The sequence below is a fragment of the Saccostrea cucullata genome, unplaced genomic scaffold (genome assembly GCF_032062105.1).
Source record: "Saccostrea cucullata isolate Sc308-1 unplaced genomic scaffold, CSIRO_AGI_Scuc_v1 ctg2164, whole genome shotgun sequence".
Classification (NCBI taxonomy): Eukaryota; Metazoa; Mollusca; class Bivalvia; order Ostreida; family Ostreidae; genus Saccostrea; species Saccostrea cuccullata.
The window spans coordinates 78374-93275 of record NW_026939602.1 but is presented as its reverse complement, the minus strand read 5'-3'; the positions used below and the strand labels follow the sequence as shown (position 1 = coordinate 93275).

At 34.1% G+C, this 14902-nt stretch overlaps 1 protein-coding gene across 1 annotated transcript; it reads left to right on the top strand.

Annotated features, from left to right (window-relative positions):
* The first annotated feature begins 10165 nt into the window (after positions 1–10165).
* Positions 10166–12433, top strand: LOC134253431 (uncharacterized). The gene is made up of 2 exons (XM_062735953.1): positions 10166–10705; positions 11366–12433. Exons 1-2 carry the CDS (start codon positions 10166–10168, stop codon positions 12431–12433), a joined length of 1608 nt encoding a protein of 535 aa, XP_062591937.1.
* The last annotated feature ends 2469 nt before the right edge of the window (positions 12434–14902 follow it).

The window sequence follows — 14902 nt, the reverse complement described above, 5'->3', positions numbered from 1 at the left end:
AATCACAGACTCTTCCATTTTCAAAATACACCTTATGTACATGTATCTTCATTACAAAAGAGCTATTCGCCTTATTATATTTTCATCAAAAATTTCTACAAATAAAAATATAATTTTGAAACTGTAGTTGAGTGAACAGAAAACATATTCTATCAGAAGTGGATTTGGCAGTAGTACAGTAGGTTTGCTTCAGTTTTATTGGAAGTTTTAACATTCAGAGTGGAGATGTGTTCAACATTAAGATTTCAAATATCATTTTGTATATGTACAAGTGAAACAACATAGATGTGTTTTTACAACTTTTATGTAGAAATTTCAGAATGATGTTGCTTTATTGTTTTTTATTTACCTCTATTTACTGAAAACAAGATTTTTAAAACTTAGATTTGTAGTGCAATATTTTGAGTCACTTTGAATATATGTTAAAAAATACATTCTTGTGCACAGAATTGGTCTGACTTTTTTTTCAAATCTGGCATGAAGGAATGGCTTTGTCATTCTTTTTACAATAAAAGAAATGAAAATCATGTTTGCTCATTGTACTCTGCAATAACACACAAACTGAACAATCAACAAAGCCCAGTCTGCAAAGCACTTGGAAAGGAACATATGTTGAATATACATTGAAAATATTTAAGAAAATGTTCCCTGAAAAATTCACATTCAGTTTAACCAGGGTTTTACTTGAATTGAGGTTAAAGGGGCACGGACATAGTAACAGCCAAAAATTTTCGTACCATTTTTTTTGTTTACAAATTTTAATGCCTGTTCACACGGAGAATCTAATTCGCAGTAAATTAATGCGAAGTAAACTAATGCGAATCAAACTAATGCGAATTAAATTGCGTTCACACGACAGCTAATGCGAAGTAAACTAATGCGAATTAAAAGTTTATTTCTGCAGCCTGGCGTCAGCACAGCTATTGTGACGTCATTTGCAAATCACGTCACCTTATGCTGAAGCAGATCCATTTGGCATAATGAAAAAGTGTCTGTATACACATTTTATTGATTTACAAACTTTTCCTTAGTTTTTCACTCAAAAATAGCAAAAGTACCTATAGCTGACCACTGACAAGTGACATTTGACTAAATATTGCCATTACGCATGCGTCAGAATTTAATTCGAATTAGCTTCGCTTAGCGTTCACACGGAGCTAATGCGAAGTAATTTAATGCGCAGTAAACTAATTCGAAGTAAACTAATTCGCATTAAATTTTCCGTGTGAACGCTAAGCGAAGCTAATTCGCAGGAAACTTACGTTTAATTCGAATTAAACTCTCCCTGTGAACAGGGCATTAAATAAGGTATTTCTAATGATCAGCAATTTTTAGCTCACCTGAGCCGAAGGCTCAAGTGAGCTTTTCTGATCACATTTTGTCCGTCTTCCGTCCGTCCGTCTGTCTAGCTGTCTGTCTGTCTGTCTGTCCGTCTGTAAACTTTTCACATTTTCGACTTCTTCTCAAGAACCACTGGGCAAATTTTGACCAAACTTGGTACAAAGCATCCTTGGGTGAAGGGGAATTTAAATTGTTAAAATGAAGGGACATATCCCCTTGCAAGGGGAGATAATCAAGAAAAGACAAAAATAGGGTGGGGTCATTAAAAAATCTTCTCAAGAACCACTGGGCCAGAAAAGCTGAAACTTATGTGAAAGCATCCTAGGGTAGTGTTGATTCTAAATTGTTCAAATCATGACCCCCAGGAGAAGGGCGGGGCCACAATGGGGAATCAAAATTTTACATAAAAATATATAGAACAAATCTTTGAAAATCTTCTTCTCAAGAACTACTGGGCCAGAAAAGCTGAAACTTATGTGGAAGCATCCTAGGGTAGTGAAGATTCTAAATTGTTCAAATAATGACCCCCAGGGGAAGGGCGGGGCCACAATGGGGAATCAAAGTTTTACAAAGAAATATATAGGAAAAATCTTTGAAAATCTTCTTCTCAAGAACTACTGGGCCAGAAAAGCTGAAACTTATGTGAAAGCATCCTAGGGTAGTGTAGATTCTAAATTGTTCAAATCATGACCCCCGGGGGAAGGGCGGGGCCACAATGGGGAATCAAAGTTTTACATAGAAATATATAGGAAAAATCTTTGAAAATCTTCTTCTCAAGAACTACTGGGCCAGAAAAGCTGAAACTTATGTGAAAGCATCCTAGGGTAGTTTAGATTCTAAATTGTTCAAATCATGACCCCCGGGGGATGGGTGGGGCCACAATGGGGAATCAAAGTTTTACATAGAAATATATAGAACAATTCTTTAAAAATCTTCTTCTCAAGAACTACTGGGCCAGAAAAGCTGAAACTTATGTGAAAGCATCCTAGGGTAGTGTTGATTCTAAATTGTTCAAATCATGACCCCCGGGGGAAGGGTGGGGCCACAATTGGTAATCAAAGTTTTACATAGAAATTTTTTTGAAAAATCTTTGAAAATCTTCTCAAGAACCACCGGGCCAGAAAAGTTGAAACTTATGTGGAAGCATTCTTGGGTAATGTAGATTTTGAATTGTTCAAATCATGACCCCCAGGGGAAGGGTGGAGCCACAATGGGGGGATCAAAGTTTTACATAAAAGTATATAGGAAAATCCTTTGAAAATCTTCTTCTCAAGAACCACTAGGCCAGAAAAGTTGAAACTTATTTGCACATGGAAGGATCCTGGGGTAGTTGATTTCAAAATGTCTTAATTATGATCATTGGGGTAGGGTGGGGATACATAATGTATTACAAGGGGGAAATCTGGTAAAGAACAGAATGGTCAAAGCTTCTCAGGTGAGCGATGTGGTCCATGGGCCTCTTGTTTTTAATTGCAGTTTTCCAGATACAAGACAGATTTAGAGCTCCAAACCTTTGTTATGTATAAAGAAAACCAGAACCATGTTTATGTTGACATACGTTAAACATGCTGATATGTGTTTGTTCAAAGCAGAATTTCCAATAAGAAGTTGATTCTAAATACAATTTGACATTTTCTAATGATTTGCTGAATCTCTATTTGTTATAAACATATTTTCTAAATGTAAACCAAAAAAAAAAAAAGGCACTAGCCTTGTTGACATTATTGAAAATTCTCAGTCCTGTTTCTTTTTTTATTGTAAAATCATCAAATGAATTTCGAATTTTTGCTGATAATTAGAATTGTCTGAGTTAGGAATTGTAAAAAATTAAATTGGTTTAAAAAATAGCACTAGAACCCCTGATCCTGGGACCATAAAATTCACAATTTTGGAAGAGGCACTCTTGCTCATCATAACTATGTACTTAGTTTGTTCATTTAATAACGAGAAGCAGAGGAGAAGATTTTCAAAGAATTCATGTATTTTCATTATATAATCAGTAGAGTCCCACCCTAACACCAGAACCCCTGACCCAGGGGTCATAAAATTCACAGTTTTGAAAGAGGCACTCTTGCTCATCATAACTTGGTACTAAGTTAGTTTATTTAATACCCAGGAGCAGAGAAGAAAATTTTTAAAGAAATAATGCATTTTTAGCTCACCTGAGCTGAAAGCTCAAGTGAGCTTTTCTGATCACCCAATGTCCGTCGTCCGTCCGTCCGTCTGTAAACTTTTCACATTTTCAACTTCTTCTCAAGAACCACTGGGCCAATTTTAACCAAACTTAGTACAAAGCATCCTTGGGTGAAGGGAAATTTAAATTGTTAAAATCAAGGGCCAAGACCCCTTGCAAGGGGAGATAATCAAGAAAATACGAAAATAGGGTGGGGTCATTAAAAAATCTTCTTCTCAAGAACCACTGGGCCAGAAAAGCTGAAATTTATGTGGAAGCATCCTGGGGTAGTGTAGATATTAAATTGTTAAAATCTTGACCCCCGGGGGTAGGGCGGGGCCACAATAGGGAATTCAAGTTTTACATAGAAATATATAGAACAAATCTTTAAAAATCTTCTTTTTAAGAACCACTGGACCAGAAAAGCTGAAACTTATGTGGAAGCATCCTTGGGTAGTGTAGATATTAAATTGTAAAAATCATGACCCCGGGGGGTAGGGCGGGGCCACAATAGGGAATCCAAGTTTTACATAGAAATATATAGAATAAATCTTTAAAAATCTTCTTCTAAAGAACCACTGGGTCAGGAAAGCTGAAACTTATGTGGAAGCATCCTTGGGTAGTGTAGATATCAAATTGTAAAAATCATGACCCCCGGGGGTAGGGCGGGGCCACAATAGGGAATCCAAGTTTTACATAGAAATATATAGAATAAATCTTTAAAAATCTTCTTCTCAAGAACCACTGGGCCAGGAAAGCTGAAACTTATGTGGGAGCATCCTTGGGTAGTGTAGATATTAAATTGTTAAATTCATGACCCCCGGGGGTAGGACGGGGCCACAATAGGGAATCCAAGTTTTACATAGAAATATATAGAACAAATCTTTGAAAATCTTCTTCTCAAGAACCACTGGGCCAGGACAGCTGAAATTTATGTGGAAGGATCCTGGGGTAGTGTAGATATTAAATTGTTAAAATCATGACACTTGGGGGCATGGCGGGGCCACAATAGTAAATACAAGTTTTACATAGAAATATATAAAACAAATCTTTAAAAATCTTCTTTTCAAGAACCACTGGACCAGAAAAGCTGAAACTTATGTGGAAGCATCCTTAGGTAGTGTAGATATTAAATTCTAAAAATCATGACCCCCGGGGGTAGGGCGGGGCTGCAATAGGGAATCCAAGTTTTACATGGAAATATATAGAACAAATCTTTGAAAATCTTCTCAAGAACCACTGGGCCAGGAAAGCTGAAACTTATGTGGGAGCATCCATGTGTAGTGTAGATATTAAATTGTTAAAATCATGACCCCCGGGGGTAAGGCGGGGCCACAATAGGGAATCCAATTTTTACATAGAAATTTATTGAACAAATCTTTGAAAATCTTCTTCTCAAGAACCTTTGGGCCAGGAAAGCTGAAATTTATGTGGAAGCATCCTTGAGAAGTGTAGATATTAGATTGTTAAAATCATGACCCTCGGGCGTAGGGCGGGGCCACAATGGGGAATCCAAGTTTTACATAGAAATATATATAGAACAAATCTTTTAAAAAGATCTGCATCACCCAAGTTACTCAGGTGAGCAATGTGGCCCATGGGCCTCTTGTTACTATTTAATCTATATAGCCCCGCCCTAGCACTAGAACTCCTGACCCTTGGGCCATGAATTTCACAATTTTTGGTAGAGGACTCAATGCTCAATACATTCATGCCAACAGTTTGCCTGCTTGATGTCCAGGAGTAAAGGAGAAGATTTTGAAGATTGCAATAATTTTGGTGGTTTTGGCCCCACTCCAGGCCCAAGGGGGGCAGGGAACATGAAATCTTACAATTTGTGTTCCCTTTCACCCATAGATGCTGTATACCAAATTTGGTTGAAATTGGTGCAGTGGTTTCAGAAAAGAATTTAAGCTGAAAATGTTCAAATGTTAACACACGACGGGCGACGAACGACGGACGGCGACGGACAAAAACAGATAGAACTAGAGCCGAGCTCGTTGCAAAGCAACGAGTAGGTCTTCCGTCCTGTTTGACCAGAAGTAACTTTAATTTAAAAAAAAAAAGTAATGAAGTCCAAAAAATGGGTTAATCCTCCAAATCTATGTAAAGTGTAGTAAAATTAAGCCATTCTTTGGTACTTCCGGTTTGACCGGAAGTGACGACGATGGACAGAAAATTAATATTTAAGCTTCTAGTGAGACATGTTACCCAAAAACCTGTCAAAAACGGCAAAAATATGCATTTTCTGACTACTTCCGGTTCGACCGGAAATGACGTCGCCGGACGTAATTTGTCAACCCCATTAAATAAAGCTTGATATTTTGAACAACTTTGCTTCTTTGATGCATAACAAATTCTCAATACTTTTCGAGATATCTGGAAAAAACTTTTGGCCCTTCTAGGTCCCTTAATTTAGGGGTCATCCCTTTTTTCGACAAATCACTTGAAAGATCTTTTAATTCTGCACAAATTATGTTCTATATATTTTAACAAAATATTTTCAGTTTAGAAGATAAAAAGAAAAATATGAGTAATTTTTGGTTCTTCTAAGCGTTCTAATTTTTGATCCCTATATAGCGCCATTTTGAATACAGAAATCGAAAAACAAAAACCGATGTGCACAACTTCAATCCTTCTATTATCTAAAATCAGTAGAATTTCTGCTCCAGCTTTAGCCATCTCTGAGCCTTTGTCTGGAAACGAAAGCCTATAAATTTTCCTTTAAAGGGAAATAACTCAAAACCGGAAGTGGCTTTTTGAAATTTTAGACATCATTTTGATAGAGTTTATTAACGTCTATATCGTCTGAAAATTTGAGCGAAATCCGTTGAGAAATGAGCGAGCTGTGAGGCTTCAAAGTTGCGGTCTAGGAAGCAGAAGAAAAAAAAAAGAATAATAATCTTTACCAACAGAATCAGTAGAAGGTCTTCCGTTGGAAACGGAAGACCTTAAATAGGCAAACAAATACATAATTCTGATACAATATGGAGAACAATTAAAGGAAATAAGTTTGAATATGCCAACAATAGAACTTATTTTAAGGTACTCCGATACTCACGTTCTGAAAATCAGGCATTGACTTTTTGAAAATGCTCTCAAATATGTCTCTGATTTCTTAAAGTGATGTGTTCTTACCCACTTCATTTTAAAATGCATAGTGGAAAAATAATTTGCAAAACACCATGATATAATCACTTCTTATTTCATAACTAGTTAATAAACATTGGTATCTATTGTTAGATTAAAATGAATCTCAATTTCTTTAAAAACGTACTTATTATTAAAAACTTTTATGGGTAATAATTTCGAGTTTTTATAAGATTTTTCTGAGAACTTCAAAGAACCTTGAAGCACATTGAGAGATATAAATAAAATGAAAATTGTTACATGAAAAGATTCAATTTTAAAGCTTCATTGTACGTGAGACTTTTTGAATTATATTATAAAGTAAAGAGTTATCCTTCCTACCTGCGAATCGGAGTACCTTAAGAGAAAAATTAGACGAAGGAAGAATGTTTTATTACCATTTCTTCAGAAATGGAAGCATTGTACGTTGCATTAATCTCATGTCATTCTCCAAATGAACTGTAAAGATGTGCATGTTCCATAAGTATTTACAAGGACTGACCTGCCATTTTTTGATTATTTCCTTTGTTCATATATTGTATTAATGCTATAAGACGTATGTTTTTTGCAAAAAAGAAATTGAAATTGAATTGAATTGGAAGCGACGTACAATATGTTCATTTTGATATTGAAACAAAATTAAATCACGCCCCTCGATGAGGAGGTAATGTGATCTATGTTTCAAGACGTTGCGTTGCAAAAAAATATTAACATGGATGAGTCATTGAATGCCAAAAATAGAGTACAGGTAAAGACGTTCATAATACAAACCGAAAGTTAAATTAGTGTGAGGAATTTTAATTTCTGAATGAACATTTACATTAGTTTGGCCATTTTCAAGAGAAACAGGTATGTGATGTTTTTATATATTTTATACTTAATATTAACAAGTTATGAAACTTAAAAATGAGAAGCAATATATTTTGGGATAGGCCTAAATTAAGATTTTGGTATTTCTTACCTTCGTTATAACCCTTGAGAATCTACAAATCTGTACGCATATTGTCACCTATTTATATTAAGCACATTGCAATGTTTATTAACGGATCAAAACGTATTTAAAGGCAAACCTGAGAGGGTTCTACTCTTTACAGATTAAATAATTGGATTTTTAGTCCCCTACCGGTGAAACCGGGGGGGGGACTATAGGTTTCCTCTGCGTCCGTCCGTCCGTCTGTCCGTCCGTCCGTCTGTCCGTCCGTCTGTCTGTCCCTGTCAGTCTGTCCCACTTGGTTTTCCACACTTTTTTTTCTAAACGCTTGCAGGTATTGAGCTGAATTTTGGTATGTGAATGTACCTTAAAGAGTTACAGATCAAGTTTGAATTTCGCTTCGCTTCAATGATTTTTGACAGAATTATGGCATTTTGAATATTTTTCATAATCGCTTAATTGAGATCGGGTTCGAACTGCGCTAACTTCCGATTGTCGACAAAAATATGAAGCGAGGAAAAGACGGTGGAGAAATGAGTTGAACTTCTTCGTCTTAATGTGGATTATTTTATTAGTTTTAAGGCATTTACAACTTGAAAATCTTTCAGTTTTACCTTGGACATGACTTTTGAATATTATAAAATGACATCCTGAAGAAAATGGGGAGCCCAGTAGGGGACATGTATTGCTTATGCAATACTCTCAGAATGCTTGTTATAATTATCTTTTTCTTAATGCTATATCTTTTCTTTCAGGAATTTCATTCAATCATCTATACATTTACACAAGCACCGGACATGTATTACTAATTTATATTTTTTAAATCCTAAAATTCCAACTTTAATAACTGCTAAAAACTATTGGTTACAGTAGATATAAGAATCTGTTAATGTTAAAACAAGCATTCTGAGAGTATTGCATAAGCAATACATGTCCCCTACCGGGTTCCCCTTTTTCTTCAGGATGTCATTTTATAATATGTAAAAGTCATGTCCAAGGTAAAACTGCAAGATTTTAAAGTTGTAAATGCCTTTAAACAAATAAAATAATCCACATTAGGACGAAAATTCAGCTCATTTTTCCACCGTCTTTTCCTCGCTTTATATTTATGTCGACCATCGTAAGTTAGCGCAGTTCGAACCCGATCATAATTAAACGATTATGAAAAATATTCAAAATGCCATAATTCTGTCAAAAATGAATGTAGCGAAGCGAAATTCAAACTTTATCTGTAACTCATAAAGATACACTCACATACCAAAATTCAGCTCAATATCTTCAAGCGTTTAGAAAAAAAGTGGGGAAAACTGAGTGGGACAGACTGACGGGGACAGACAGACAGACGGACGGACGGACGCAGAGGAAATCTATAGTCCCCCCGGTTTCACCGGTAGGGGACTAATAAGGATATTGTCTTTTTTCATAAATTTTTTTTTGTCAGTTTGCATTATTTGGTCTGAGATATCCACTCAGGCGGGAGACACTTATTTAACTATTCAATTCAGGGATACTATGTGTAATGTTTGTTTGTGATTGTTTAAAACCTGATATTTATTTTGGAGTGTTTTAAATGCTTAGTAAATGTAAGTAAATCTTTAATAAATCAAATCTAATGATCAGTAACTAAAAAAATTAAATGAAATAAATTATTTTTTTTAATTAAAACCTGCCAAATGAGAATTATTATGTGCTCAAATGAAAGGTCTTGTAAATAAAGTTAAGATTCATATAATCATAATGTAAACTAAGAGCAAGTCATGTCCATGCATTATTCATGTAGATCTTTGGATCATGATTTGAATTCTGATAATTTTAAAATTCATTAATCCATTATAATAATCGTATTATCGTTATGACCATAAACTGGTATGTTTCACTCGTAATTTAAAGTACCTGACTGACATACGTATGGCAAAAATTTTTCTGTTAAATTATTATTATAAGACCATAAACAAAGCAACCAAGGCACGTAAATTCCTTATAAATCTTAATACATTTTACACCTTAGCTTTCCAATCTTAAATTAACTGAATATATTTCTATTCAACCTAAATAATTGAATACATTGGTCCAGTATGTTCATTTTGATAATGAGTCAAAATTAGATCACGTCCTCTCGATTAATAGGTAATGCGATCCATGTTTTAAAAAGTTGATATTGCTAAAAATAGGGACATTGATGAGCCATTGATTGTCAGAAATAGACTACAGGTTAATGTATTTATAATACAAACCGAAAGTAAAATTAAGGTAAGGACTTTACATTTCTTTGAATAAATATTTAGTTTGCATAGTCATTCTCAAGAAAAAAATGTACATGGTGTTACAAAATATTTATTACGTTTGTAAACATATCACATTTTGATATTAATTACATCGAACTGTTTATCTACAGATCATATATATGGTACGCCAAATTCACAAAAATGAGATAAACCTATTTTCACAATACTTAGTATCGCGATTACCTCAAGGTTATCTAACTTACTGGAACTCTTTTGCGAGAAAGTCGAGAAAGTTTTTAATCTCGCGAGATTTCCGGGGCATAAATTTGTTTACACTAGAGACGAATCCAAGGTGAAATAAGCAGCATGCCTAAAGTTCATTGTATAGCTGAGGGGTGCTCCTCTGATAGCAGGGCGGCTAAATCTAAACATTTATCATTTCATCCCATCCCAAAAGTCGCGAGTTTTAGAAAGAAATGGCTTGATTTAATCAGAAGGGACGGCCTAGAAGAAAAGATAAACAAAAGTGTTAAACAAAACCCTATTTGCGACTTGAGGCACTTAGTTGTTTGTTCAGATCATTTTGTGGATGGTAAACCGACTCCTGAAAACCCGTACCCAACACTTTTCAGATATAACAACTATAAGCGTTCAAAAACTACACGCAAAACAAATAACTCTGCATGCATCCCCACCAAAATCACTAGGTATAGTCCTAACATAGCTGCAGATAGTCCTAACATTAATCAGGTTTTACACGCAGGAGAACCTCTGGCTGACATCACACCAGCTGTAAATATCAAACTTGTAAAGCAGGATGCCTTTGTAAAATCCAATGTCTGTTACCCATATGTAGCAGGAGAGGTGGAATTACAGTCTGAGAGTTTGAGCCCAGTGCCCATGATAGTAATTGAAAAACAAGGTAAAAAAATAAAATGAATTTGTTCATTATTAAAACCTATAATTACTAAGTTAATTTTTTGGTTTGTTTGAGTCAACTGTAAATAATTCCATATGGTTCTTTTGCATTAATTTTAGAAAATGTACCACTTGACCATTGCTATTCGTCAAATGGGTGTAGAGATGTTGACAAAAAATACAAATGTATGGAAGAAAAAATTGAACATCTTAAAAACAAAAATGATCTTTTGGAGGTACAAACATGTTTAATTTGGTTCATATTTTGGTTTGGTATTTTGTTCTTTTATGAGAAAGAGTTATCTAAGTTACTCTTAATTCCCCTTTGAGTTTTTGTTTGAAGTTATATCTATATTTACTTCTTTATTGATTTATTGTTATCATCTGTTAATTAAATATTTTGTTTATTTTATTTTCAATAAATACCCTCCATAATTTCCAGAATAAACTTGTATAATCTATTTCATCAAATCAATACTGTAAAACCATATTAAATTTTTTTTATAAACTTAGCAGACTTAAAATGCAAAGGTAACATTATATATATTTTATATCATTTTATCTATAAGTTTATATGATTAAATGCTATAATTTTATTAAAAAATGAATGTATATGCCTCGAACTAAATCAAACTGCAATTCTTTCAGTCAAAATGTACTAGACTGACCAAAGAAAACAAAAATCTGAAAGAGGAAAATCTGTCACTAAAGAAGCAACTTGAGCACAATGCAGAGAATCTAAGAAACATGTTAACTTCCAAAATATCTGAATCAGACAAAACAGTTAAACATTTTCTTGGACTTCCATCATTGGCATTCCTACTAGGATTTATTAACACTGTGTCTTTGCTCTTCAAAAATGTCAACTCCTGGAAAGGTTCAAGAAAAGGTGGTGAAAAGGTGTGGCAAACCGAGAAACGCCGAAAACCAGGAAAGAAAAGAAAACTCAGTCTAAAGGAGGAGTTTATAATTATTATGCTGAAACTTAGACTCGGATTAGACAACATAACTCTATCAACTCTGTTTGGTGTCTCACTCAGTCAAATATCAAATATGTTCACTACTTGGATAAATTTTTTATATCAATATCTTGAGCCAGTTCTTAAATGGCCATCAAAGGAAAAGATAAGAAAACATTTGCCATTAAGTTTTAAACTAAAATATCCTGGAACAACATCAATTATTGACTGTACTGAAATTTTCATACAAAAACCGAGAAATCCTAGTGCTCAAGCTGCAACTTGGAGCAACTACAAGAGTCATAACACTTTGAAAGCCTTAGTTGCCATACAACCTAATGGTGCATTTACTTTTGTCTCGAATCTTTGGTCGGGTAATATATCTGATCGTAAAATTACAGAACTTAGTGGATACTTGGACAAATTACAATATGGCGATGAAATCATGGCAGATCGTGGTTTTCAAATTCGAGACCTAGCGATTCAAAAGGGAGCGAAGTTGAACATGCCTCCATTTACAAGAGTTTCTAACAGAAGCATAAAAGGAAGAGTTCTGACATCCAAAGAAATTCAGGAAACACGAAAAATTGCATCAGTTAGAATTCACGTTGAGAGGGCGATTCGAAGATTAAAATCCTTTAAACTACTAGGACAAATTCTTCCACTTAAACTTAAAAACATTTCATCTCAGATGCTCAGAGTAGCTGCTGCTTTTTGTAACTTTTTACCCCCTCTCGTGAGAAAGTACAAAGCTTGAATAAAATGTTTATAAAGGAGATGCATGTAGCTAGCCCAGAGATAGCCATGTTTGTTACACTAACTTATCATGTTTTACTGTTTGAAAATAGGGTATTACTGTTAATGTTGTATTTAAAACAAATATAATTCATGATTGTTTGTTTTTATTCATTGTCACAGCTGCATACTGACAGGATGACATAACAAATCTATGTTCAAAACTTAGATAATCACATACCGGAACATGTGCACTTAGTTGAATAAAATGGAAGGTAGTATATAACTTTCATAAAAATTTTTAAGCTTTAATACAACATTGTTCCATAATGCTTCATTGAAAAAAGCTCTTTCAACATAAATGCCCTTGGTAGTGTACAGTACAAGATCACAATACGGTGCCTTACAGATCCCCATTTGTCCTAACATTTGAATGTAGTAAGGGGAATTTACATTCTGTATCAGTTCCATTTTTCCATTTGATTCACGAAATGAGGGAAGTTTAGTCAGAGCTTCCTCAGGTGTCAAATCTCGCATTGAAAATGGACATTTGATTTCGAGTACTCCTTGCTGACAACATTTACACTTCACAAGTCCATCGGGGGATGCTCCTAAATAAGGGAACTGTGGATTTAAGTGAAGTCCTGTTTCTTCACATAAAAAAGATGTGTGCTGATTGAACATCTTGTCAACATACTGAGTTCTGGCAATGGCCTCCTTCTCGATGCCATATTGAGTTGCCTTGGTAGTAAAGTCTCCATACTTCCCAAGGCAGGATTTTACAATGCTGTTGTTTTCTTTACCTCCTTTATAATGGTAAGCTCTGTAAAACATAGATGCAGTGAGTCGCCCAAGTCTTTGATACTTCCACATTTGATTACTACTTTGACCGAACGTGCCTTCTCTGATTTGATCCTTATATTTATGTGTATATTCGGAAAGACTACTGTATCCAGAATCTCTAATCAAATCGACTATGTTTTTAAAATTATCTCTTTCGATGTCCTCTAAATCTGAATCTGAATCAGATAACGTGTATAAGGCAACACCGGGAACTTTACAGTTTTTCAAAAGTTTCACCATGTCTTTTTCGATCCTTTTTTTATCAAGTTGATCCTCTGGAATTGGAAAGTATCCATCCTGATGTGTAGGCCCATCAGAGCGTGCTGTAGTGACATCAGTTCTGCAAAAGAATTATTACATGTAGTTATTGAATATACATGTACGCAACTAACATGGCTATTTAATACACTTATACACAAATCTTTATTTTATAAGGATGCTTTCATTGAAATTTAAACATCTGACTTAATTTCAAATGACCCAACCCTACACCTATTTTTACAATTTTCTCTAGTACATATATATCATATTCCCTTGTAAAAAAATCTCTTATCGCAAAAATTTGTCAATATTAATCAACATCAATTTTTAAAAATTTAAATATTTTAAACCAAGTAATGATGTCTTATTTAAATACTTGTAATAAATATTAAAATATTTAAATATTAAAAGTCATACATTATTGCTGTACCTAATATCTAAATCTTCTACAGCAACTGGCTTGCAAATACGTTTTGAAGCCGTCCAGTAGGCTGGCACATTAGTAACTGATGGACCAGCGCTGTCACGAAGATCGGTGCTGGAGACTAAAAAGTGCAGCAGCAACATGTTTACATGATCCGTTACCCCTGAAATTACATCATCAGAATAAAAACATTTTTTTCAATTAACTTAAAAAAAAAAATTGCAGAGTTATTACCAGACATTGAGATAGGCAGAAACAATGTTTGGCTTGGACGTTACGAAAACATAAAATTGAAATTTTTTTTTTTATTGTTTATAGTACATAGATGAACAATTCCATGCTCACGACTTTTGTCTATTTCTAAAATAAAAATTGCGAAAAACTGCCTATAAATACCTTTATCAAACTATTTTGTATATCTTGATAATTTTTTTTTAAATGTCATCATAGTTTCATGCCCAAAGCTTATCAGTAGTTTTTATCATGTATCAACTTCATGTCATCCCTATGACACTCTTAAAATATTTAATATCATTTATTTCATTGCATTTCTATGCTTATTTGGTATTTGCTAATTCCAACATATTTATAGTAAAATTAATATATGCATGTACTGGACCTTCAGAGTTTTTATTAAACATGTATATTCACTATATTGCATGATTTGAATTTATTGAACTACCTTGTTTTGTGAAGATTTAAAGAAAAAAATGTAATCTGAAACTTACGCTATACAATTGCATTCAGCTGAGAAAATTTGGCCTGATTTATTCAGTAGTACCCACAGCTTGTAGGAGTCCCCAGACTGCCGCGTTTCTGGCACACATTTGGCTGACATATACAACATGTCATTTTCTGAAAAGAAAAGTTTTAAATTTAATTAATTTAAATTTTTAACAATTAAATTTAACCATAAATCCAATCATATAAGAAAGAAAAAATGTGGCTTTTTTTTTTTTTGAA

Excerpts from the sequence above, each read along its gene's own strand:
- LOC134253431 (XM_062735953.1), top strand. The coding sequence starts at position 10,166 with ATGCCTAAAGTTCATTGTATAGCTGAGGGGTGCTCCTCTGATAGCAGG. Across the intron at positions 10,706-11,365 it reads TGAGCCCAGTGCCCATGATA|TCAAAATGTACTAGACTGAC; the intron begins GTAATTGAAAAA and ends CAATTCTTTCAG.